A 25,790-nucleotide genomic window follows, 5' to 3' on the forward strand; every position below is an offset into this window, starting at 1 on the left:
TTTGGAAGGTAGACCTATCCCTCCATGGGAAAGGGGGTGGGTACTTGAGTAACTGGGCATTTGATAACACGTGCCTGTGAAATTGAGGGTCATAATTTTTTTTCCTCAAAACTTATGGTGGTTTATATGAATTTGGGCTGTCGAGTCCAGCATCAGTTTTGCCCTAGTATGTCTAGTTTCTGAGATATGGCATATCTTTGTAGTGAATGGTTCAAGCAGCTTCCTCATGAGGAAGCCAGGGCATATGCTTCCTCAAAAGGAAGGCACTTTAACTATTCACTAACAAGTCTGTTCCGTATCTCTGAAGGTAGATGTGAGAGGGCAAAACTGGTGTCATTTATTGAATCGGCATCGCAAATATACCCAGGTATAGGTCAAATCTTTAAGACAGCAACATCTGTATGTGTGTGTGTGTCTTTCACAATCCGTACTAAGTGATGAATTGATAGGAGATTATCTTGTACTGTCAGAGGCAGGCTCCCGGTCCTTGCTAGTAATGGAACCTGGAATCAAGGTGCTCCATTGCTGAGCTGTCGCTTCTCTTCAAAGCAGAGTTGGGTTTGCCGCCATCATCACCTGTGTTTGTTGGTTCTCCTCTCGTATGCAAATATGCCTCCACATTCCTGGTGGTCTTTTTCCTCTTTCTAGCTTCCAGTCCTTGCGATGTTCTCCAGGAATCGCTGGCCAGCGCTCTCCATCTCCCCTTGAACAGCGCCCAGGCAGCAGACAGGTGAGGAAAGACCTCTATGGTGTACCGTGGATAAAATCTAGGCAAGTGTCATCAGAGGCAGTTGTGCATGGCACTGGAAGGAGGCAGGGAAGTGTCACAAAATGGGTCTCCTTCACAAGGAGCCTATAGTCCAAAGTTGGCAAGGGAGGAGAGGAGGAAAAGGGAAGAGAAAATGAATGTAAATAAATGCATTTCTGCCCAAAATGTACATTTGGGCTGTGCTCCTGTGCCTTTCATGGCTGCAGAGTGGGTGAAGATTTTCTGTAATGGAATCCTTCGTGCCTGGTTCCATCGACCACAGGTGGCCTGTGAGACCCTGAGAAGCAGGCTGCAAGGTCTCGCTCTGCGAGACGTTCCTCCCGCAGACTAGAGGGCAGAAAATGGACTTGCCACAGCCAGCAACTAAAGCAGAAACCCACAAATACTCTCTGTAAATCTAGTACTGTAATCTTCAAAAACGTCTTTTCAAATTACTATATTACAAATTTAATTGTATGTTTTGTGTGGGTAGGTGCTTGTGTGGGTAGGGGGTTGTATGTGGTTCACAATGATGCCAGTGTTTGCTTCTGTGGTCTGCGGGGCTCCTAAGGGTTGGGAGCCACTCATTAGGGGAAGTGTCCCATTTTTCCTTGTCATTTGCAAGATGTTTGCTGGTCCTTATACAGCTTCTCATTTACCAGTCCTTATGTCTTATATGGCTTCTCTTTCTCAGCCCTTTTTGCTCCTTCATATGCTCCTCTTGCAGGAATAGGATCTTCTCTTGTTTCTCAGGCTTCTCCTTGGTGTCAAACCCTCTACTGGAAGGGCATTTGTTTCTGTAGCCCCTGCATCTGCTGCCCCCTTCAGGTCATGTGTTTGGATAGCAACCCAGCCATCGCCTTGCCTCTGTCTTGCACGTGTCCCTGCAGGTTGAAGCACACCTGGCTGGGGAGATGTTTGCTTGTTCCTACCTGGTGTCTCCAAGCAACAGCTGGGAGCTGGGGAGGCAGAACCAGTTTGGGGAGGTGCTGCTTCCATCTCTTGGACTCAAGAGGCAGGGTGTTGGCAGGCAAGGCAGCCTTCCAAACACACTGCTTGCCTCTCTGCATTCCTGGGACCCATTAATGCATCTATTCAGATCAATTCTGCCATCCTGCCTCTGCCAAAGGGACCTATTTGTGTAACAGAGGGAGTCTGTTATATAGTGGGTCCATGCGAATAAAGGAAGGCATAGAGTTAACAGCTCCATACGTTTATTCCATCTTCAGAACAGGACCTGGCAAAGAATCTGAATGAATCTGACACAAGGCAAACAGCCCTGGCTTTTATACCCTTTAGCTCTGCCCAGACTTCCCATGATTGGCGCAGTTGAAACATTAACTAGAGGGCCAATCAGATGGTAGGATTTCGATCCATCACTGGATTGGCCAGCCATGTCTGGGCCAATCAGTTATGCAGGATTTCGATCCTGCATAAGTTGCATACATAACAGAGTCCCCACCTTGGTTTCTGCAGCATCTCTCTGTTCTAAGGTGGCTTTCCAGTGGGGCTTTGATAAGCTGATGTTCTGTTCAGCCCAGCCTCCACTACAACCTAAGGGCTAATGTGGGCATTGTAGCATGTGTCAGCTGTACAGGGGGCTGGCTTCTCTTCTCCCCTACCTCTCTCTTTAAATGTAGATTGCTATTGATATTTTTCTCCTTGCAACTACATCAAAGATGCACATGGAATACTTTCATTACCCTGTGGAACTCCTTGCCACAGGATGTGGTGATGGTGTCTGGACTTGATGCCTTTAAAACAGGATTGAACAGATTTCCAGAAGAAAAGTCCATCATAGGTTACAAGTTTTGATGGGTTTGTGCAGCCTCCTGGTTTTGGCAAGAGGCTACCCCTGAATGCCAGATGCAAGCGGGTGGCACCAGAATGTAGGTCTCTTGTTGTCTTGTGTGCTCCCCGAGGCATCTGGTGGGCCACTGTGGGGTACAGGAAGCTAGATTAGAAGGGCCTTTGGTCTGATCCAGTCGGGCTGCTCTTATGTTTTTATTAGCGTCCTGGCTCAGTTTCTGTTCAGATATATTTTCTCAGTTTTTTTCTAAAGATATTGCTAGCCTCCATTTTACTTTTCAAGACCCGTATTTCTCCAGTCGAGAACAAGACTTCATCTTCATCCCTGACCCACTTCATCTCACACAAGTATGTTTCCCTTTCTGGACACTTGTTTCTGTGAATTCCAATGCCTGTTCCTTCCTCGGGGGGGGGGGGGGGGGGGACAAATGCTTGACTAAAACTTCAGATTGTGCACTGGAAGTAAACCATGCAAGTTAGGTATACCGAGGCTAGTCCATCCCATCGCATGGCAAAATTTTGCTTCCCAGAGCCCAAGTTCTTCCTGTTTATTTTAGATCTATAACCCTCCTGAAGGCTTTGGTCAGGTATCAAAAGCAGAATTTTTAAAAAGCCTATCTTCCCCAGGAAAAACAAATTAAATTGCTCCTCACCCTGAGCCAAAGGCTGATCCAGATGGCTTGGCTTTAAGGTTTCTACAAGGTGCTCAGGCGGGATGTTAACAAGTCTAAGGTAGGGTGAAATGTTCAGTCCTCAAAAACATCCCTTTGCACCTGAAACATAGATGGTAGCCTTAGGATTGCTGCAATATATGCCCATGTTCCCATGGGCCTAGCAAATAGACTCTTGCCAGTGTCCCTGAGTGATGATGCTGGAATGCCTGTGTCTTCCCAAGAGCCCGTTGCCCTCCTCCTGTGGTCTCTATGCCCCCTGTCTCCATGCCTGTGTGCCCTGGCATTTCCCTTCCCTCTTGGGCTTATGTGCTGCCATTTGTTTGCTTATTCTGGTCGTGGGGGCCCGTTTTCAGTTTCCCTCCCTATTTTCAGCTCTGCGCTGAAGCTATTTTTCAAGCCCAAATTGGGAAGCAAGGTTGGCCCCATGGCTTGAGGTTTGCCAGCTGGCACCTGGCTCGCCACAGCCCCTTGGCTTCTGGGTGGTGTTTTTCTTTCCCGTCTGGCATGTATTTGCTGTAGCTTTTGGCCTGGCCAGGCGGCCTCCTCCCTGTCCAGTGGTTTCATCAGTGCTGGGGGCTGAGGCTTGAATGTTTGAGAGAGGGTGGTCAGCTGAGGCAGCAATCTGGTTGGTTCTTCCTTATCTTCTCCCAGAAAAAAATTTCTTAACTGAGCAATTCTGTTCTTTGAGAATGAGCAATTGACCTCTAAGAATCTCACGCCATGCAAGTCCCAAGGCAAGGGGAGAGAACCTGCAGTGAGCTGTCAGTCCAGATGTTCCTCTTTCTCTTTTCATGTTCCTGAGTCAGTGAACTTGGGTGCTGAGAGTGAAGAACCCTGGAGTGAGATGTGAGTATGTCCCTGGCTTGGATAGAAATCAGATCCATGAACGTTGGCTCTGTAAACTGGCTGCAAGCAGGGCCCTTCTGGATCAGACCAGAGGCGTAACTGTCCCAAACGGGCAAGCAAATGACTTCGTGGAATTGTGCAAGCAGGTCATGAAGACAGCACCCCTCTCCCTTTCTTTGCTCCATAGCGACTGGTATTCAGAGGCACATTGACCCTAACCCTGACTTGAGGTTTCATTTAACTGTCAGTAACCAAAAGTAGACATTCCCCTCCAAGTATTTATCTAAACACCTCAGGTTCATTCTCGCTCCATGCACCATTTTTGTGCAAAAAATATCCCCCCCCCCCAAATGGTGCTTTGGGGAGGAGGGTTGGTTCAGCGTGACACTTATATGGGGGGTGGAGAATGAACCTCTCCCCCTACGCCCCGGGTTTCAACTGAGTTTCTCCCCCCACTCACTACCAAATGAGCTGTTTTGGAGGCAAAAGAGGTGCTTCTGGTTGAAGTCCTGCGTTTGTGCACACATCTAGCTTTGACCTAAGCCAGCAACCATTGCCACATCCTGTGTCGGTGGATTCCTTAAGCTGTGCGGTATGTGAAGAAGCTTCCTTTTGTCTGTCGTGAATCTACAGCTAATCAAACTCACTCGGGGACTCTGGGGACTTCTGGGAAAAGAAATTTTCCATCTACTTTATGCTGTGCCTAACTTTATAACCTTAGTCCAGCAATTTTCAATCAGTATACCAGAGCGCATTGGTGTGCCGCGAATGTTTCACGGGTGCGCTGCAGGAGTTTGGGGGAGGGTAATTTATTAGTAGGACCATTGAAGATGTGCCCCCACCCACCGGCAGCACTGTGTGCCTTGCCAATTGTAAAAAAAAAACAACCTGATGGTACGCCCTGAAAATTTTAGCACCTTGTCAGTGTGCCATGAAATGAAAAAAGGTTGAAAATCACTGCCTTAGGGCCCAATCCTATCCAACTTGCCAGCACCGGTGCAACCGAAATGCAACCCCAAGGTAAGGGAATGAATGTTCCCATACCTTGGGGTGGTCTCTGTGACTGCCTCCCCACCTTAGGATGCAGTGCATGCCCCATTGGCACCTCTACACCAGGCCTGGAAAACTGGATAGGTTTGGGGCTTATTTCAGTTACCCTTTTCCCATGCCATGATGCCCATTTTGAGACATGGCAACCAGAACTGTGCGTGATACTTTAAGCAGGGCTGCTCCCTTGTTTTGTATTAGGGCATTAGCATTCTGGCAGTTTTATTTTCCAATCCCTTTACTGCTAATCCCCAGTATGACTGAGCAAAACACGGCCAGTTTATTAGGGTTGGCACCCAACCAGTCAAGCCACCTTCTGTTAGGTAAACAGGACTGATGGATGCCTGGAAATGAGGGCGCCTTGAGGTTCTGTCCTAGCCCAGCCCCTGATTCACCAGGCCCTGCCTGGGAGAGCTGGGATTTTTCAAATCCAAAGCTGACAGCCCAGACTTTGGTCAGTCTTCCGGGTCTTTGGGATTAGAGATTTAGCGGGTCTCCAGAACTGGGGAGTAAGGCAAATGAGGCCATTTAGCAAAAGCGGATAGAATGACTTGCAGGTCAGTGCAGCCCGGCCTAGACCACCACCTGAGGCTGTGTCAGGTCTGCTGCCTTTGCACTCACGCACACATGTGCCCCTTACTGTACTCCTTGTGTAACACTGTGAAGCCCAGAAGTGCAGGACTTCCAGGTTTCACAGCAGCACATGCAGAGTGCGGTAAGGTGGGGGGCGGGAGAAACGATTGGCTTCTCACTTGAGCGAGCAGGAAGCAGATAATTGCAGCCTGCATCGACAGCAGGTTGGAGGGAGGTACATGCCAAATCCCACCACATACATGCACCCAAAATCCGTTGCACTTTTGAACCCCTCGAAACCTGCTGCTGTTGCATCCTGTCGTGGATGGTACGTTTAGGTGGAGCGACTCTGAGGATTTAATTTTCCCCTGGAGCTGTCTGTGCATGTACAAGTGGGGCACCCAACAGCCAAGGAAGTGGCCTTTCCCTGAGGAAGCAATGGGGGATCCAGTGAGGTTCAGCCAGGGGACCTCCTTTGACACAGTTTGCTGTGTTAGAAGTTGTCCCTATCGGTATGGGGGGGCTGAAACTGAGGCTCTATACAGTGCTGATTAGTGTTTTTCTGTCGAGCCTCTTGCACTCTGCTGCTCCTGGGGACATTTGCTTCTACTTAGGCCGAGGTTTTTTTCCTTTCTTCCATCTCCAAGGCCTCTAAACAGGAGCAGATGCAGGGAGAAGGAGACTTCTCACTGAGCGAGCAATATTGAGCCTTTGAAATCGCAAGCTGTTTTGGGGGTGAGGTTAGAATTGCCGCGTGGGGAGGGGAGTGAGTGCCCAGCACCAGGACTCTGGGTGGGTAAGAGACAGTAAGGTGCTTTGTTGCGCTCTCTTCCATCGATGCACTGGTGGCTTGGCAGCTACTGGTCTGGAGCCTCCCTCCAGTATGTTCTGCTTCACATGGATTCACATAAACTTGTTTGGTGTGAGGGTTTGGATGGGGAAAAGCCTTTCAGAAACATGTGAGCTACAGATAGATGTGGGAGTGTGTTATGATCCTCCAACAATGGTAGTCAAGCATTTGTGAGGCACGCGTGTCACCAGACACCTCTAGAATACAAAGTACTTTAGCGTACTTGTACTCTAGGGCAGTGGTCTTCAACCTCTTTTGGCCACGACCCCAATAATTAAAGTATGAGACTGGGGATCTACTGCCAATCCCAACCAGCGTGCCAATCCCAACCAATTCTTTACTCAGCGTGTGGTCAGTCTGTGGAACCCCTTGCCACAGGATGTGGTGCTGGCCTAGATGCCTTTAAAAGGGGATTGGACGAGTTTCTGGAGGAAAAATCCATTATGGGGTACAAGCCATGATGTGTATGCGCAACCTCCTTATTTTAGAAATGGGTTAAGTCAGAATGCCAGATGTAGGGGAGGGCACCAGGATGAGGTCTCTTGTTATCTGGTGCGCTCCCTGGGGCATTTGGTGGGCCGCTGTGAGATACAGGAAGCTGGACTAGATGGGCCTATGGCCTGACCCAGTGAGGCTGTTCTTATGTTCTTAAACTACAATTCCCAGGAGGCCTTGCAGGTCTCTTGTTATCTGGTGTTCTCCCTGGGGCATTTGGTGGGCCGCTGTGAGATACAGGAAGCTGGACTAGATGGGCCTATGGCCTGATCCAGTGGGGCTGTTCTTATGTTCTTATGTTCTTAACCACCCCAGCCCCTGTTGCTGCCCAGTTCCTGCCTCCACCCACCCCGTTTTACCTACCTCTTGTGTCTTCACAACAGCCCAGTGAGGTAGTAGGCTGAGTAGGGCTGGCAAGACAGCCAGATTGTATCAAGAACTTAGCTTTGATAAAACGGCACCGTGCTTGGATTGGATCCAAGCCCTCTCTTGCGCAGGCATTAAAAGGTTGCTGCGACTTCCCAAAAGAGGGCTTCGAGACCCCACTGGGGTCACAACCCACAGACTGAAGAGCACTGCTGCAGGATACACTGCGACACAACTTTATTTCACTATATTTGTCTCCCTCTTTTACTAAAAAATTATACTGAGTCAGACTATTGGTATACAGACTCGCTGTTCTCGGCAGTCTTGTAGCACCTCTCCAGGGTTTCAAGGGTAACCAGAAAAGTGACAGTCTAACTATAGCCAGATCTCTGGGTCTCCCTGGTTCTCTCCAGGTGTGGTACAAACTCTTGGTGCCTCTTCTGTTTAGCAGGCCGCCCAATGCTCTAAGGCAGGGATGTCTAAACTTATAGGCAGGAGGACCACATAATCTTCTTGACGCTGTATTGGGTGCCGGGGGGGGGGGAAATAATTAATTTACATTTAAAATTGGAATAAATTTACATAAATGAATATACCGGAGATGGAACTTAAAGGAATGCTCAGTTTCTGAAGGCACAGCACCTGAATTCTGTTGCTAGAAGCCCAGCTGGGAACTAGGAGTTGTAATCAGCTGTTGTGCATTTGCCCAAATCTTCTGAGAGAAATGCGCTCAGCATCTTGATGTCTCAGTCAGTGAGAGGGGGAGCAGCCTTAGGTTCCTCGCCCTTCTTTTTGCCCCCTATGTCCACCATCCCCACTGCTGCATCCCTCAATTTGTGCTGCTCTTCTCTAGCGCCCCCCCCCCTTAGCTCCTGGAACGCATTTGGGTTCTGATATCTTGAAGTCTTTGGGTGCCCTCTTGTGGTTGATATGAGCTCTGAAGCAACCAGATGTGAGCAAGATGGAAAGATGACTTATGACACCACGTCACCCTTTGGGCACTTGAATGCGTCCACCCAGAGGCTTTAGGTGCTGGCTGCTAGAGCTCAGAGTAACCACAAGAATGTGCAATGTCAGCCTTCCTTCCCCCACCCTCCCAACCCCTCCCCCATAGTGGAATATGAGCTAATTTTAGTGTTAAACTGATGAACCTGCCCCAATTTAAGAGCCTGTTTGCACATGATCCTGCTCCCCCCTCCAAACACACACACAGGTTGCTTCTACATGACAATACTTTGCTGTGCGGTAACATCCAGCTTGCCCTGTAGGTCCTCCTCTTATTGCAGGGAAGCTCGTGGTGCAATTGCACTGTGGGTTGCCTCTGAATGCTGTGTGACTGCACGGAATGGCAAGCACAGTAGTGGTTACTGATCTTGCCGTGACAACCCCTTGTTTTACTTGGCAAAGCAGTTCATTATCTCTTTGATGTGCTGCCCTGCAAAGAGAGCCATGATTGACCCCATTTCACAGATTGGGATCCTGCCATGGTCACTCAATGCACCCATGGCAAATCTAGGACTTGGAGATGCCACTTCCTACTTAATGGGCTCTGAAGCAGATGTGTGTGTTGGAAGAGCAAAAGCATCTTGTATGGGCACTGTACATATGTTAATCCCCACCAGTAGGGGGAGCTTTATCCTATCCTGTTGCTAGTTTAAATACTTGCAGGTTGCTCTCTCCTACTTTGCTTAGCCTTTCCCCCTGCCTTGTTCTGCCTGTGTAATAATGGCTGCAGTTGTCTTGGTGCTGCAGTAAAGTTCTTAACAAAACTCAGCTTTGCTGTGCAGGGGACTGATCGATTCCCTCAGCTCCACTAACAGCACAGAGTGCCGCAGAACAGGTAGAGCTCCATTATTTGAGCCAAATTTGCGGTGGTTGAGTTGCCTCCATCGTTCTTTGCTGTGGCTAGTGGAGAGAAACCAAATACATTTTGCAAAATAAGCATTTTATCTTTCTCTGAAATGTATGCAGTCAATATAATCTGTGCTAAGAAAAGCCGAATTGCATTTTTTAAAATGCACAGTCCTGGCTGTGACTTCCTCCTGGTGTGATATGGTGACAAAAAGTCATTTGGTAAAGGATGTTCTGTGTTTCAGGTCTATCCTAATGGCCTGATGCATTCAAATTCGTCTTCTTTTTCACCGGTGTTCATACCAACAATTTTCAAAGTTTGTTTTCCCATGGCTCACTGACCTTTATGGTCTTTCCCATGGCACACTGACCTCTATGGCAGTGGTTCTCACACATTTAACACTGGGACCCACTTTTTAGAATGAAAATCTATTGGGACCCATCAGAAGTGATGTCATGACCAGAAGTGACATCATCAAGCAGGAGAACTTTTAACAATCCTAGGCTGCAATCCTACCCATACTTACCAGGAGTAAATCCCGTTGACCATCATTGTTTAACAAGCTACTATGCATATTTTTTAAGTACAGCCACTATGCATATTTTTTTAAATAATGATAGTCAGTGGGACTTACAGTACAGTAAGCGGGCACTGATTGTGAGAGGAAGCATGTTGGGAGCTCTGAAGCTCATAGTCTGGCACAGACTATGGTAACTGGACACAGAGGTGAAACTTCCTGAGAACCTTGGTTTTCATTTAATGAAGGGAGGGGGGAAGTTTCTAGCCAAAGATGTGCTTGAAAGGCTTGAAAGGTTGTGAGTAATGCTGGCTGGAACCTCAGAAAGGTAGCTGAACAAGATTCCTGTGGTTGGGACTTGCTTGCCCTCCAATGACTTCTTGTTCCCTTGATGACAAGTTTCACTGTTAGGCTGATTTATCCAAATTTTCCCGATATATACAACTTACAGAACTCACCTTTTCTTAGCTCAAGTTGCCTGAGCACTTGCAGCCTAGACATGCATCCTGTTTTAGGAAGGGAAATATGGGTTGCATACAGGCTGGACCAAGGCTGCCTGGTGCCCAAGTTGGTGTGTCAAATGCTGCTGTCCTCTGTATAGTACAGATGCCACCCTGTTATCTAGTGATGTGCCAGGCGCCACCTCTGCAGCTTTTCAAGGGAGCCAAGAGGAAGAGTGGAGGACAGGAGAATGGTAGGGTTAATTTCCCAGTCTTAACCCAGGGAGTGAGAGGACCACGAGTCATGACTGTGGGTGTTGGGGACCCCTTGTCCACTCACCGCCTGAGGGTGCCCCCCATCAGTCCGTCTTGAGTTCCTGTGGGCAGTGGCTGCTCTTTTTCTGAACAGATTTCTGAAATACATTGCAGTCAGTGAGTATCTCTGAGGTTGAGTTATCATTGTTGCTTGTGATCCATCAGAATGAGGTCTCTTGTTATCTGGTGTGCTCCCTGGGGCATTTGGTGGGCCGCTGTGAGATACAGGAAGTGGACTAGATGGGCCTATGGCCTGATCCAGTGGGGCTGTTCTTATGTGGTATGGAGAGCCCCAAATGCTACATGGCTGATTCTGTAGAAGGGCAAGCAAGACCAAGCTCTCATTGCTGATAATGAGAGTTTGCACAAACAAACACAGTGCCCTGCTGTGGCAAGGGTCATCATGGGTCATTGTGCAAGTAGCATCTCTTGCTCATTGTGGTCTGTACAAACAAAAAGGCTGCCACTCTGCCCTCATTGGTACCCTGGAGAGGACCATCCCTGCAGAGCTGTCTTCTTTCCCCAAAATCTCCCACCCTGAGAACATAAGCCCAACTGGATCAGGCCAAGGGCCCAACTAGTCCAGCTTCCTGTATCTCACAGTGGCCCACCAGATGCCTCGGGTGCAGACAAGAGACCTGCATCCTGTTGCCACGCCCTGGCATCTGGCATTCAGAGATAGCCTACTTCTAGAACCAGGAGCTTGCATGTACCTTTGTGGCTTGTAACCTGTGATGATGGACTTTTCGTCCATTGAGTTGTCCGCTCCCCTTTTAAAGCATCTAGGCCAGGTGCCATCACTGTATCCCGTGGCAGGGAGTTCCACAGATGACTTACACGCTGCATAAAGAATATATTCTCTTTTTTTTCTGTTCAAATTCTCTTGCTGCTCTATTTTAGTGGATGTCCCCTGATTCTGGTGTTGTGTGAGATGGAAAAGAACATCCCTCTCACACCCTCAAGTTTCCTGCAGAGTATCTCTCTGACTCCTGTCTGTCCTCTGTTGCAGGAGCGGAGAAGCTTCAGCTACTCCAGTGTATCTCCAGTCACAGTCCCACTAAATGGCTCTCCATCCCCTGGATCTTGTTCATTCTCCAGTCCTTGGGAGATCAGGAAGGACCAGGACAGGAGCTCTCACTCCTACAACCGGCGCTACAGGTAACCCGTCTCACTTAATCTGCTGCTGAGTCTGAGAGCAAGGTTCAAACCTCAGCCGTGAACTCAATTCGGTGGCCTTCGGCAGGCAATTGTACATTCAGTCTCTCTTCCATCCCCCAGTCTGCATTATGGGCATAGCAGTAGTCAGGGCTGGCTTTAAGCCAGTATGACCAGTTGCTCCCAGTTCGGCCCTGTACCCAAGAGGCACCTCATGCTAGGGTAAAAATAAACAATAAAATTAATATTTTTGCAAAATCATTTCACAGCCACTGAAACAAGTGGTTTGGAGCTATTTACTTTTCAAAGGTAATCTACACATTTTGCTTGTTTACTTTCCTTGTGTGCAATTTTATATGAAAATGTTAATCTCCATTTGGTCCATTAACTCACATGTACTTTTAAAGTGCACATTTTTATTGCTTTCTATTTTACCATAGAGATGCAGGGTGTATAATAAATTATATTTCTAGCTCTAAGATTCTACAGACCTTGGTTGTGAACCCGGGGTCCTACAAAAAATGTTGCCAATTGGACCCTGCAACACCTAAGGCCAGCCTTAGCAATAGTTATTATAGCCCTAACTTATAGACCTGTTGTGGAGCTGACTGAGAAAGTTCTAAAAGTAAAAAAAAAAAAAAGCTGCTTTTTATTTAAGAGGTGTCTGTTCCAATTTTCCATCTATTTCTTGGTAGCCACTGAATTTCAGAAGTATCCACAGGTGATCTCAGTAAGTCAGGCTCTTATTGGAGCAGTTGGTCATTCAGTTACTTCTGGGACCAAGTTAGCAATGTCTACAAGCTGTATATCTTAGATTGGCAACCTTCAGTCTCGAAAGACTATGGTATAAGCCTACAGCACCCGGTATTCCCAGGTGGTCTCCCATCCAAGTACTAACCAGGCCTGACTCTGCTTAGCTTCCGAGATCATGATATAAGCCGCCTTCTTGTTGGCATCCTTCAGTCTCGGAAGACTATGGTGTCACACTCTGAATGGTGGTTCTGGAACAGAGTGTCCTCTCCAGTGCGCGAAGCCTGGGCAAAGTAGGTATGGAGGATAGACTGTTACCCATGCAGCAAATCCCCCCTCTCCATGTCGCTGAAATGGTCCAATGGAAAGGCAGAGGCCAATACGGTTGGTTCCAGCGGCGTCGCAGGAGTTGCCAGAACATGACTGTGTTCAGCCATGAACTGCCTCAGGGACTCCGGCTCTGGATTTTGCCTCGAGGTTGACTCCTGAAGCCTTTTCCATAACTGGATGTAGCCACAAGGCAGTGGAGGTTCAGGATCAGAGTTTTCCTGTTGATATAAGCCTACAGCACCCGGTATTCCCAAGCAGTCTCCCATCCAAATACTAACCAGGTCTGATGCTGCTTAGCTTCTGAGATCAGACAAGATCAGGCATGTGCAGGGTAAAGGTTGCTGCCTGTGTATCTTAGGAGGTGGATCATTGGTCCCGCCAGGGATGTTTCAAGTACCTTCCCTTAGAGACCACTTTTGGGTGGGTGGGACAGTTTTTCCAGGCCTGACATGAATAGCAGGCCACATAAACCCACGGATGATAAGGGTTGACTGTACATCTAAATGAACTTTGCAGTAGTGAAGCTTCCCTCTCAGAGTTTATAGCAAACGGTGGTGGGGGAATGTTCATTAGGACTGTGGTATAAAGGGAAGGGTTAAGTGTCCCCTCTCCATGTGCTGTGGTCCGGATCATGGCTGCCCCTCCACTCATTGGCTAGTTGCAGCTTTTTAAAAAAAGCCCCAAAACATGCAGGGCCAACCTGCCTAAAACAATCAGCAGCTTTCTGAGCATGCAAAGAACACCACGTGTATGACCTTGATATGGCCCCAGCAATTACTCTGTAAGGTGAGTTTCATTATCCCCATTTTGCAGCTGGGGTAGACTGAGGCCTCAAGGCCATCTAGTGAGTTCAAGACAGAGGTGAGGTACAAACCGGGGCAGTCTTGCAGCTCAGTCTCTTAACCACTATGCTACTCCTGCACACAAAGTGTGCCATTTGGCCCTGGGTGTGTGTTCATAATGATAATGAGTAGGCCACAACAACAAGCTGAGCTTTTGGGGTCTCCACAACAACAAGCTGTCTGGCAGGCTGCCATGGTTGACTTAAAGGCTATGACTGCATTGCAGTTGCTTTTGTTGGTGGGGAGCTGCCCTTGGCCTGTCACCCATTCACCACTGGTGATGGCCTGTTGTGGTGCAGGTGGGCAGGCAGGGGAAAAAAGCAGGTTTGCTTGCAGAATCCCCTTTTGCATCTCTCTCAAGGGCTCAGGCAGCCTTAAAACCAGGCATCATCTGAGTCACCAAGCAGCAGCCCAGCCAGAACTTCTGTTGTCTTTCTGCCAGTCCTCCTCCTAGGCTGGGGCAGGTTGCCCCAGGTGTGAGGCTTGGGGGGGGGTGTCATCAACACCGCCTGAGCCTCTCTTTGGTGAGCTTTGGGCTCTCACCATTGATTGTGTTTTCACCACTTGCCAGCAAGAATGAGCAGCAGCTGGACCAGGAGATCGTTGAAGGGAGGTGGGCTTTTCACTTTTAAATTAGTGTGAGAGCCCAATAGGTTGGGGGCAACGTGATTTTGCTCTCCTTGAACTTGCAGAACTCTGAGCTCTAAGTAAGCGCTGCCGCCTTGTGCGAGATCTATGATAGGGACACCTCTGCCTTCTGTCAGCTTCCCTGAGACTACAGGCCCCAGCTGATGGCCTTGAGGGCTCTCCTCATTTGCAGAATGCTGCATTTCAGGGGCTGTGGACCCCCTGAAAAAGCTCCCATTGGTTCAAATAAGCAATTATTTTTCTGGGGTAAATAGCACCTGAATTGCTATGGGGGGATAAGCTTTAAGGTTTCTACCCCCACCTCAAGGCTCCAAACTGCAGGGGTCCCTGATCTACCAGCTGTTCACCAAAGGAGATCAAAGCTAGCATTGTTTGGCCCTTGGAGGGCTTTAAAAAGGGATTAGAGGCTTTCCTGGAGGATGTCTGTGTGGCCCTTCTTTTGAAAGATGCAGTGCGAGTCTGAATTTTAGTTCCTGGGGGGCTATTGAGAGACTGGTTGGTGTAGTGGTTTGGAAGTTGGAGCTGGAAGATCCAGGTTCAAATCCCCACTCAGCCATGAAGCTTCCTGGGTAACCTTGGGCCAGTCACCTTCTCTCAGCCTCACCTACCTCACAGGGTTGTTGTGAAGACAGGAGGAGGAGAGGAACAACATACACCACCCTGAGCCCCTTGTAGGAAGGGCGGTATAAAATTGTGAGAAATCTTACCCTTCAAACCCCATCTCGTGGACTTCCAGAAGCAATTGGTTTGCCCCTGTAGAAAAGAAACAGGATTGTGGGCGATGGATCTTGGGTGTGATCTGGAAGTGATGGGCAGGGGGCACTGTGAACTTGCTTCTGAGGGGGTGATTAGGGTCGCTTTCTCTTTAAAACTTGCATAGAGTTTTCTGCATGTGCATAGCATGCATGTATTATCTTGATGTAAAGGTTAATCTCCCCATATTGCAGGTGGAGAAGGTTGAGAGGGAGTGACTTGCCTGAGGCCACCTAGTGAGTTTGTGGCAGAGCCGAGATTTCAAACCAGGGAAAAGTCCCAATTCTCAGCTCAGCCTCTTAGCCACTGCCCTCCACCTGCTAAACTGGAACGGGTCTGCCCAGATTTCTACCTGCCGTCCTTTGGCCTTTAAAAGCGGCTTCTTTGGTTTTTTTCTTGGGAGGTTGGGCAGGGCAAGGGTTAATTCATGGCTGCTGACAAGCTCAGAGGCTGGGCAGGTTTAGGCGTCATGGGCAGGGAGTGTTCCATCTGTCCTGGGCGAGACCAAGAGGCTGACTAGACCTGGAGGCGTGCAGGGAGGGAAGGTGGGTGAGAGGGCAGCAGGGCTTGTCACTGCTGAAAAGGTTGGTCCTTGGGACTGGTCACCTGGCCTGCCTCTCTGCACTTGGAGGACACAGTTCCTTGAGCCTGTGCCTGTTTTGCTTTCTCCGCTGTTAGAGACTTGGTTTCAGGTAGGACTTTGAATGGCACTGAGGAGTGGAAGGCGCTCCTCAGACTCTGGTCTGCTTTGGTGGGTTCCCTTAAGGTTCCAGCTTGGGGGGGGGGGCAACTCCATAGCTAGGATCCTTCCTTATGTTCCATGTCAAGACCTAATGTGCTTCCTTGCTTTTTTGGCTTCATGGTGACTGATGGCCCAAAAGATGGGAGTTTCTTTTTATAAATGGGGCTGGTGCTTTTATGTCCTAAGTCGGGGGGGGGGGGAGAATAATTGTCACTTTCTGATGTTTTTCACGTTCTTATATTGCCCTTCTTCCAAGGAGTTCAGGATGGCAGACAGGATTCATCCCCTCCTTTTCTCCTCACAGCAACCCTAAGGGAGGTCCCCTTTGATCAAGGTGAGGCTAACAGTGACTGGTCTAAGGTCACCCAGGAAGCTTCATGTCTGAGCAGGGATTGGAACCTGGATCTTCCAGGTCTAAGTCCAGTTCCCAAACTGCTGCACCATCCTGGCTTGCGTGTTCTGGCCTGACCTGGAGGAAGTGAGGTCACATGAAGCAGGGCTGGCCCAGGGTCACCTGCCAAATGCTATTCCTCTTACCTGGGGGGGGGGGGATGATGACTGTTTGCAGCTGCTCCTCCTGTTTGGATTGAAAAAAGGAAGAGGGGAATGAAGGGGGGGGGTTGAATCTCTGGTCCAGCCCACCATTTTCCTTGCCTCCTCTTTCACACTTCCTCTTCAAATCCAGGAAGTGAGAGGAGGCAGGGATTCTGTCACCCAAAATTGCCTTGGTTGGCATCATGGCCATGCTAGTCCTGCTTGTTGGGGCTTCTCAGTTCTTGTCTGGAACTGAAGACTCCTGCTCTTTGCTCTAAAGCAGGGGTGCCCAAACCCCGGCCCTGGGGCCACCTGCGGCCCTTGTGGACTCCCAGTGCAGCCCTCAGGGACACCCCAGTCTCCAATGAGCCTCTGGCCTTCTGGAAACTTGCTGGAGCCTGCACTGGCCCGACGCAACTGCTCTCGGCATGAGGACGACTGTTTGGCGACTGTTTGACCTCTCACGTTAGCTGTGGGATGAAGGCTCCTTCCACTGCTTGCTGATTCACATCTGTGATGCAGTAGCGGCAGTAAAAAAAAAAGGCCGGCCTTGCCTTGTGTGAGGCCTTTTATAGGCCTTGAGCTATTGCAAGACCTTCATTCATATAAGTTCCACCTCTAGTATATTAATTTATGTAAACTTACGTAAATTTATTCAAATTTTAAATGTAAATTAATTCTTTTTTTCCCCGGCCCCCGACACAGTGTCAGAGAGATGATGTGGCCCTCTTGCCAAAAAGTTTGGACACCCCTGCTCTAAAGTACAGGTCAAGACCTCCAGAGCCTCATCTTGTCCTTCCTCCACAGTCCCTGTTGTTCCACAACCACTGTACCTTGTGCCTGTATTTCTTGGGCACCAGTTCCCCAATCCCAACCCTTCCTCCAAACTCTGCAGAAGGATGCTCGTGGTGGAAGACTGGTTTGTCCTGTCCTCCTGGATGAAAAGCTTGTGACATCTCTTTCTCTTCCTGGGTCTTAACTACATGTGTGTGCTCTCCCTCTCTCCAGTCTGGATACAGAGCCAACCATGCGCCGCCTTGAAGGGGACTCCGAGGTTTACAAGTTGATGCAGGAAAACCGCGAATCCAGGGCTGTACCACGACAATCTAGCACTTTTCGCATGCTCCAAGTGGCTCTGGAGATGGATGAGAAAGGTGAGGGGGGTAACTAAGAAGGGAGACCAGGTAGGTTGGTGGGTGGGGGTTTATAAGTGCACACACACACTTGGGAGCAGCTGATGCAGGTGTGACAGGTACCAAGATGGAGATCATGCACAGGTGCTCAGCATCACTCACTCTGCTCTCCTGTTCTGTCCTCTGCTGTTTGAAACTTTGCTTGGGTTGGTGGGAAGCTGAGAGTTCCTGCAGGATATGGGTGTCAGTGTGGGACATTCTGGTGGTTGGGGAAAAGGGAGGCCCCCTATGATCAAGGGACCCAGGGCCTCTCACTTCTGGGTTATGCTGAATCCTTTAATTTAGTGTGTTAATTAACTAAAGGTTAATTGGTGAGGACAAAACATAATTGGTATTTCTGTAAATTAAGGGCACCCATTTGCATTTTGTGGTGGGTCTGGTGTGTCATCGTGTACCACATGATGTTGGTCATGTGTTTCTTCCCTACCCCCCCCCCCCCCCAAAATACCCCTTTCCCTCCATCCTTTGATCAGTTGCAAGATGTTTGGGTTGTACAGTGTTCGGTATCCCTGCTGACCAACTGTCCCACCGCAGGCCAGCTCTCAGCTAAATTATACCACAGAGGCTATTGAAACGCATGTGGAGGTGGTCAAGAGAAGCAAGGAAGGCACAACGTGTCCAGTCAAACTGTAGGGGGAAGAGACAGCTCACAAGCTAGAGCTAGAATGAGGGTAACAAGCAAACCATGTAGTTATACACTTGAGTGAGACCCCATAAGTGCATACATAATTCACTTCGCATTTGGGTTTATGTTAGTTAAAAGGGGCTGAAGGCGAGAATATTGGAGCTGTCCTTTTGGCAGCTGGTGATGGATTTGGTTTCTTAAGTGGTGAGTTATTTAGCACTTCCTTTGCTTTAGAGTAGCATTCTCCAAACTGTGGGTCATGACTCACCAGGGGTCACAATGGTTGGCAACCTTCAGTCTGGAAAGACTATGGTATAAGCCTACAGCACCTGGTATTCCCAGGCGGTCTCCCATCCAAGTACTAACCAGGCCTGACCCTGCTTAGCTTCCAAGATCAGGCAAGATCAGGCCAAACCATTGCTCGATGCTGCAACAAAAAGCTTTGTGTGGAGTCCCTGGAGGCTGCTTCTGGGTCACGCTGGCCTGAGACCCACTCCATTGTCCTCTGTGGACCTCAGAATGCTTCCCAGATGCTACCAGAAGTTATTTCCGGTTCGTGGAAGCTACTACTTTCAGTTTACTTCTGCAACTTCCTGTTGCAACCAGGATGTATTCTGAGGCCCACAGTGGCCCATGGAACAAGTCACAGGCCCAGCACAACCCTGAAGCAGCCTCCAGGGACTCCATGTAGGGCTTTTAGCACAGCATTGAGTATTGGTTCATGACCCACCGCAGAGCACAACATGGGTTGCAGTGCTCAAGTTTGGTAACTACTGCTTTAAAGCAGCAGGCGCCAAACCCAGGCCAGTGGGCTGGATCCGGTGTCCTGGAAAAGCCGTCCCTGCAAGGCACAGTGCTTTTCTTTCTGTGCAGCAGCCTCTGTTCATTTCATCTGATCTTCCAACCTCGCACCAGCTAGCCACTTCCATCTCCTGTCACCCTAGACCAGGGGTGCCCAAACCCTGGTGCCAATTGTGGCCCTTGAGGACTCCCAGTCTGGCCCTCAGGAAGACCCCAGTCTCCAATGAGCCTCTGGCCCTCCGGAGACTTGCTGGAGCCCGCGCTGTCCTGACACAACTGCGCTCAGCATGATGGCCAAATGTTTGACCATTCGCTTGAGCTGTGAGACAAGGGCTCCCTCCTCTGCTTGCTGTTTCACGTCTGTTATGCAGCAGTGGCAGCAAAGGAAAGGCCGGCCTTGCTTTGTGCAAGACCTTTTATAGGCTTTGAGCTATTGCAAGACCTTCATTCATTCTTATAAGTTCCATCTCTAATATATTCATTTACATAAATTTATGTAAATTTATTCAAATTTGAAATGTAAATTAATTCTTTTTTTCCCCCGGCCCAACACAGTGTCAGAGAGATGATGTGGCCCTCCTGTCAAAACGTTTGGACACCCCTGCCCTAGACAGCCCTGCAACCCACTTTCCCAGGGGGCGTGGCTGGCTGGCATAAGGCTGGGGGAAGGTCGGACATAACAAACAGAGGCTGCAGTGCGGAACAGAGAGCACCACACGGGGATGGCTTTTTCTGAATGCAGTGGTCTGTGATTTGGAGACAGCTGCTTTAGAGGAAAGACTGTGGCTCAATGGAAGAGCATTTGATTGGCTTGCAGAAGGCGCTGAGTTCAGTCCCCAGCAGCATCTCCAGGTAGAGCAGAGAAAAAATCCTGCCTAAATCCATGAAGAGCACCTGCCAGTCAGTGTAGACGGTACCTCGCTGAACCAAGGGTCTGACTCGGAAGCGTAGCTGCGTATGATCTTGTGACTATCTTTTAAAAGCCCACCTCTGTCGAGGTTCTGCTAATGAAACTGTGTTTCCATTAAAGGGGAAATTTGTTTATTAATTGGTTAACGGGCAGTGGTGGTTCAAGTAAGCCTGTTTGATGATTGGCTGGTGCCCAGACCTCTGACTCCTAATGTGCCTTCTCTGTTGCTTTGGCAGAGGGAGCCACACCTCACTTCCCCAGCCAGCTGTCGCCCAGCATCCACAAGCCAGCCAGCAGTTCTGTGGCCGGCGTCCAGAAACTGCATCTCTGTGAAAAATGCGGCAACAGCATCACGTGAGTGTGGCCAGTACTTGGACTGGAAGGATACAAATGGAGAGTTTGGGTGACATAGAGGGTTGGACTCCAGCCCAGAGAGACCCAGGTTCAAATTGCTGCTTGGCAAGCTCATTGTGAAGTGAAGCTCTTTGTATGGCTTTGGACCAGTTACTCATTCAGCCATCCTCCCTCGCAGGGTGGTTGTATAAAAGGGTGCAGTACAAATGTGCATGATGTGTATTAGTAGTGCAGTGGAGCCTCACTTTACAATGGACTCTCCTTAGTAAAAGAAGGTTCACTATACAATAAGTTGTTCACTTTACAATGGGATCGCGATTGCCACCAGCAGGATATCATGGGTGATAGATAAGCCAGTCAGTGATGCAAATGCAAGTGTTTGTAGCATCTCAACCAACAGCAGTGTGTTTAACATCTTGGGTTGTGTGTATTGATAGAAGGATAGAGCCTTGTAGTTTGTGTTTCTTGTTGGCATCCTTCAGTCTCGGAAGACTATGGTATCGCGCTCTGAATAGTGTTCTGGAACAGAGTGTCCTCTCCAGTGCGCGAAGCCTGGCTAAAGTAGGTATGGAGGATAGACTGTTACCCATGCAGCAAATCCCCCCTCTCCACGTCGCTGAAATGGTCCAATGGAAAGGCAGAAGCCAATACGGTTGGTTCCAGCGACTTCGCAGGAGTTGCCAGAACATGACTGTGTTCAACCATGAACTGCCTCAGGGACTCTGGCTCCGGATTTTGCCTCGAGGTTGACTCCTGAAGCCTTTTCCATAACTGGATGCAGCCACAAGGCAGTGGAGGTTTGGGTTCAGAGTTTTCCTTCTCTCAGATGAGCTGCCTTCCCAGGCTAAGGAGTCCCATCTACCCGGTGGCTGTTTAGTCACCTCTTTCGACAAGTACAGCCAAATTGAGGGCCTATTCTTATCCCCAGCCCTCAGGGGAATTTGTGTTTATAAGTACAATATTGTGTAAACTGATAACTATGCCCTTAATGTGGGGCATGATAAACTGATAACCTGATAAACTGATAACCATGCACTCACTCACTCACTCACTCACTCACTCACTCAGGGTGTTGTTGGGTTCATATTGCAATATTGTCGCGATACAATGGTGTCACTGGAATGGATTACCATTTTTTAAAGCACGGTATCCACTATTTCGAACTTCCTGAGCGTGCAGTATAGTTCACATGTGCTGCATTGATGGAATCCTTAGAACAATGCCGTAAGGCAGTGCTCCCAAACTTACCCACCTTGCAACACCCGCCCACCCCGCTGCAGATGCAGGGTGCGGCTCCTGAAAGTAACTGGCAGTGACAACACTGCCTGTTACTTCCAGGTCGGAGATGACGGAGTGCCCGTGAAACCCATGGTAGGAGGCTCAGGGCAGGTGGGTAGTCCATTCCAGCAGTGAAAACCTCATGCATCAAGTCCTGCCTACTAAGCCGAGCCTCTGCTCTGCGATCCTCAGCTCTGTGCCATGGCCTTGCTGCTGGCCAGCACACCTCCCGCTCCACTCCTGCACATTCCTTGTGCTGCCCCTAGGAGCTGTGCCCCACACTTTGGGGATTGCCGCTGTAAGTTAAGTGGTGTTATCCCCATATTGCAGATAGGGAAGACTGAGGCTGAAAGAATGGCTTCTCTAAGGCCATGTAATGAGTTAATGGCAGAGGTGTGATTAGAACTGGAGAAGTCCTGATTCCTAACTACTACAATACACCAGCTCATGGAACTAGATGGACATTTATCTTAAGAAGGTGGGGGGGCGCTGGTGCTTTGTGTGGATAAGAGGTGGTGGCAAGCAATGGTTGCTGTTGGTGGTTGGTTACATATCGCCATCTGCTGGGCAGGGGTAAGAACAGCTTTTTGTGGACTTGTGAAATGCCCATTTGTTGTGGCAGTTTGTAATAAATTTCATAGCAGAAGAGTAGAGAAATAACCCGAAGATGATAGAAAGGATACTCATGAATACAGGGGTAGAATTTTCCTTTTCTCAAAACTGAGAGCCGTTGAGCTCTTTCAGTCATGTAATCATCTGCTCAAGTCTGTGGTCTTCAGAAAATGTTTTTTTGAACGTGAATACTAACAACCTTGATTTTATTTGGTTTTTTAAACTTATCAGTCACTATTGGAGAAGACAGAGGACAATGGTTAGTGACTGGTACCCTTGAAGCTTGGGTAAACTCAGCATGAACTGGAAAAGGTCATCTTCACTGCTACCATGCAAAGCTAGAAAGTCCAGATGGAGGGAGAATGCCTTGGGAAAATCTCCTTCCCAGGTTAATGGAGAACCCTAAAATCCAGGAATCCCTCTTAAAAAAAATCAGTGGATAATGGAGCATGAGCAGTCTGGGAGTTGTGGCAGCCTTTCCCAAGTGAGCAGACACCAGGCAGGCAAAAAAGTAAAAATACAAGAAGTTTATTAAAAGGCTTCAAAATGCCGAAGAAATAGAGAGCAAGCGAGAGAGAGAGAGATGTAAGGGTTTTTTTTAAAAAAGACACTGATAATACAGGCCTGTGAAATTGATCAAGAAAACATTTTTCAAAACTTTTAGTGGTTTTATATGAATTTGGGGTGCTGATTTCCAAAAATGGCATCAGTTTGGCCTATTGTGTCTGGTTTCGGAGATACGGCGTAGCCTTGTTAGCGAATGGTTCAAGCAGTTTCCTTGAGAGGAAGCCATGGCTTCCTCACCAGGAAGCTGCTTGAACCTTCCCTAATTGAGGTTATGCCATATTTGTAAAACTGATGCCATTTTTGGAATGCGCACCTCAAATACACACAGGAATAGTTCTGACTTTTAAGACTGCAAAATTTGTGTTGGCCTGTGTAATCAAACAAAAGGAGGAAGAATGGGAAAAAGGATTGACAAGGCTGTTGAAAGGCACATGGCAATAAATGTTTGTTGCTTTAGTGCCTGAGTACCTGATTTAGTCAAGCCATTGTTGTCCTTCCTTCATCCCGGAAATCCTAGTTGCAAATTCTGCCTGGCACTTAGCAAGGTCGATTAATCATTGTGAGTCAGCTTAATTCCCTTATAATACAATTAAAGACTGCAGTCCTGGGGAAGGTGGATGCCTTCCTTGGGGATACAGGGATACCCTACCTGAAGCTATTCCTGGAAATTCTTTTTTCCCCAAGATGATGTCATGTCACTAAGCTGAGGAGACCCAGAAAATCTCCAAGATTGCTTTCTGTAGTCCCCAGGAGATCAGTTCTAATTCCAGGAGTCACTGGGCCAATTCTGGAAGTTTGGCAACCCTACTTGGGGAACTGTTGCCACCCTGCCCAGCCATCGTCCTCTCTGCCCCACTCTTCTTGTTTCTCTTAACTTCCACCCCAGAGAACTTCAAAATCCTGTTCTTCAAAATTCAGATTCCATTCTCTTGCTTGGTCCTAATAAAGGTATTGTGGCATGCGTGTTTATTATGCCCAGAAAGACTAGAAGGGCTGTGAGTATCTAGCCAAGTATGCTCAGATCTGGCGCCCTGAATACTTTACACAGATTACATGTGTGGGAGTATATTTGCATTGCATGAATATTGGGATTTGCAAGGCTGATAATGTATGTTTGCACCCACATCCGGTTCTTTGAAAATGACTTTAGGGGCCGAGAAGATTTCTGAGCCTTTGCCAAGTGCTGCACACAGGCTTCCAAGACCTTTCCTGCAATCCCAAAGACTAGCAACTTGTGTTTCAAAATGGAAAAACTGGGATTTACCAGGCATCGTATTCAAGTTTTTCCCTCTAGCGTTTTCCCACCTGTTCACTTAGGTGGGAACGTTCCCTTCTTGACAGCATGATTTGTGTTTCCTAGGAACCAGGCTGTGAGGATTCAGGAGGATCGCTACCGCCACCCCTCCTGCTACATCTGCTCTGACTGTGGCCTCAACCTGAAGATGCGTGGCCATTTCTGGGTGGGCGAAGAGATGTTCTGCGAGAAGCACGCCCGCCAGCGCTACCAGGGACCAGGAGGGGACAGCACTGTCACAGCGGTCTACTCCCAGTCCTAAACTGCTTTGGAGTGCAGTGGGGGGTTGGATAGGAAGGAAGCTGACATTGCCACTGCCACCCTGGAGACTTCCTTCCCATTCCTAATCTCTGTGACTGCCGGAAGCTTCCCTGGGTCCTTTGTGATTGGTTACCTGGTCCTTCTCCAGCAGTGTTCCACCCATTGAGGTTCAGCCAGTTGAGACGTGCCCAAGAGAGGATGCTTCCAGGGCAAGATGGAAGAAGGGGTGAAGGATCTTGGGAATGGGGTGGAGCTCCTCAAGGGACATGGCATTTTCAGTTAGCTTGGCAGGTTTGGGGCCTAATTCTTAAAAGGGTGACTGTCCACATAATGCAAGCACTGTCACGTTCATCGTTAAGAGGCTTCAGAGGGATCGGTTGGGGCCATGGCTGGAACTTCTTATACAGCCAAGTATGCTTCCCGAGGGTCATTGATTGGCACATCCTGGGGTGTGATGGTCCACCCCCTGTTCCATGCTTGGTGGAATCCAAACCAGAGCAGCTTTTGCCAGTTCAAGTATCCACCATGGCAGGTGGCCACATAGCTCCTTCTGTGGCTGCAGCACCTCTTTTTCACTGCTACTGCCAACATCCCCCATGTGCATGCAGGAAAATGGAAGGGCAAAGGAAGTGGGGGGGGAGGGTCACTAAAGCACTAGGTACTGGGACAGGTGTGTGTATGGGGGGTGTAGCTTTGAATACTGACTCTGTTAAAGCTCCTCTAAGATATTACACCAGATCTCTATATGAAATATAATATATGTATACGTATAAAATATATCTGCCCCATGCTTGCATTTTCTCTGTGGGATTAATGACCTTTCTCACTCTTCACGTTACATTGTCAGGGGTTTCAAGGGCTCCTTGCTCTTTCCCAGCGCTCCCCTGGGTGCAGGAGTTTTCGTGGCAGCCTATGGGGAATTTAAGGGCCCACCAAGACTTGCTCTTGCCTTAAGCAGCACAGCATGCTGAGTCCATGCCACAAAGGGCCTCAGAAGGCCTCCCAGACACAACCAGAATCCACTTCCAGTTCTCACCAGCAACCTCCAGTTGCATCCGGAGGTGTTCTGAGGCACTGGGATGCCACCCGCAGCCTCTCCACACCTCAGATGTGGATGCAACCAGAAGTTGCTGGTGTGAACTGGAAGTGGCATCTGGTTGCATCCAGGAGGCCTTCTTGGGAGGCTGATGTGACCTCCAGAGGCTGGATATGGCCTCCAGGTAAGTTCTTGCGGTGCAATGTCCCTCCCTCTGCGGATTCCAGTATCCATTGATTTCTGCAGCCGCAGGGAGTCCTGAAATGGATCCCATGTGGATACAGAGAACCCCACTGTAGCATCCACCTTACCCAGCAATGCACCAGCTATCAACTCCACCGGTCTTCCTCTTCAAGCTCCCTGGATTTTGAAAAAGAAGAAAGGAATGAAGTGAAGAGTAGTGGTGAGTGACATACTGACTGGCCACCACCTGCAGAAGGAAAAAGTGGAGAACCCTTGACTACTGGGCTCTGCCAGTGGGTGTATGACCTCTTGAAGATGGATCCCATATTGCAGTTTGGCATTTGTGGGTTGAATAAATTGCAATCCACTGCCCTGGTACTCTACAGCAGT

General features: G+C 48.7%; 1 protein-coding gene across 1 annotated transcript in view; it reads left to right on the forward strand.

Moving 5' to 3' along the window:
- PDLIM2 (PDZ and LIM domain 2) overlaps positions 1-24,814 on the forward strand; it is a 62,565-nt gene extending 37,751 nt beyond the window's left edge. The window contains exons 6-10 of the mRNA XM_066639603.1: positions 649-730; positions 11,542-11,690; positions 17,295-17,440; positions 20,052-20,169; positions 23,987-24,814. Of these exons, the coding sequence (XP_066495700.1) occupies positions 649-730; positions 11,542-11,690; positions 17,295-17,440; positions 20,052-20,169; positions 23,987-24,182 (691 nt within the window). The 3' untranslated portion in view covers positions 24,183-24,814. The remainder of the gene's footprint in view (positions 1-648; positions 731-11,541; positions 11,691-17,294; positions 17,441-20,051; positions 20,170-23,986) is intronic.
- Positions 24,815-25,790: the final 976 nt, after the last annotated feature.

This window comes from Tiliqua scincoides, chromosome 11 (assembly GCF_035046505.1).
Source record: "Tiliqua scincoides isolate rTilSci1 chromosome 11, rTilSci1.hap2, whole genome shotgun sequence".
NCBI lineage: Eukaryota > Metazoa > Chordata > Lepidosauria > Squamata > Scincidae > Tiliqua > Tiliqua scincoides.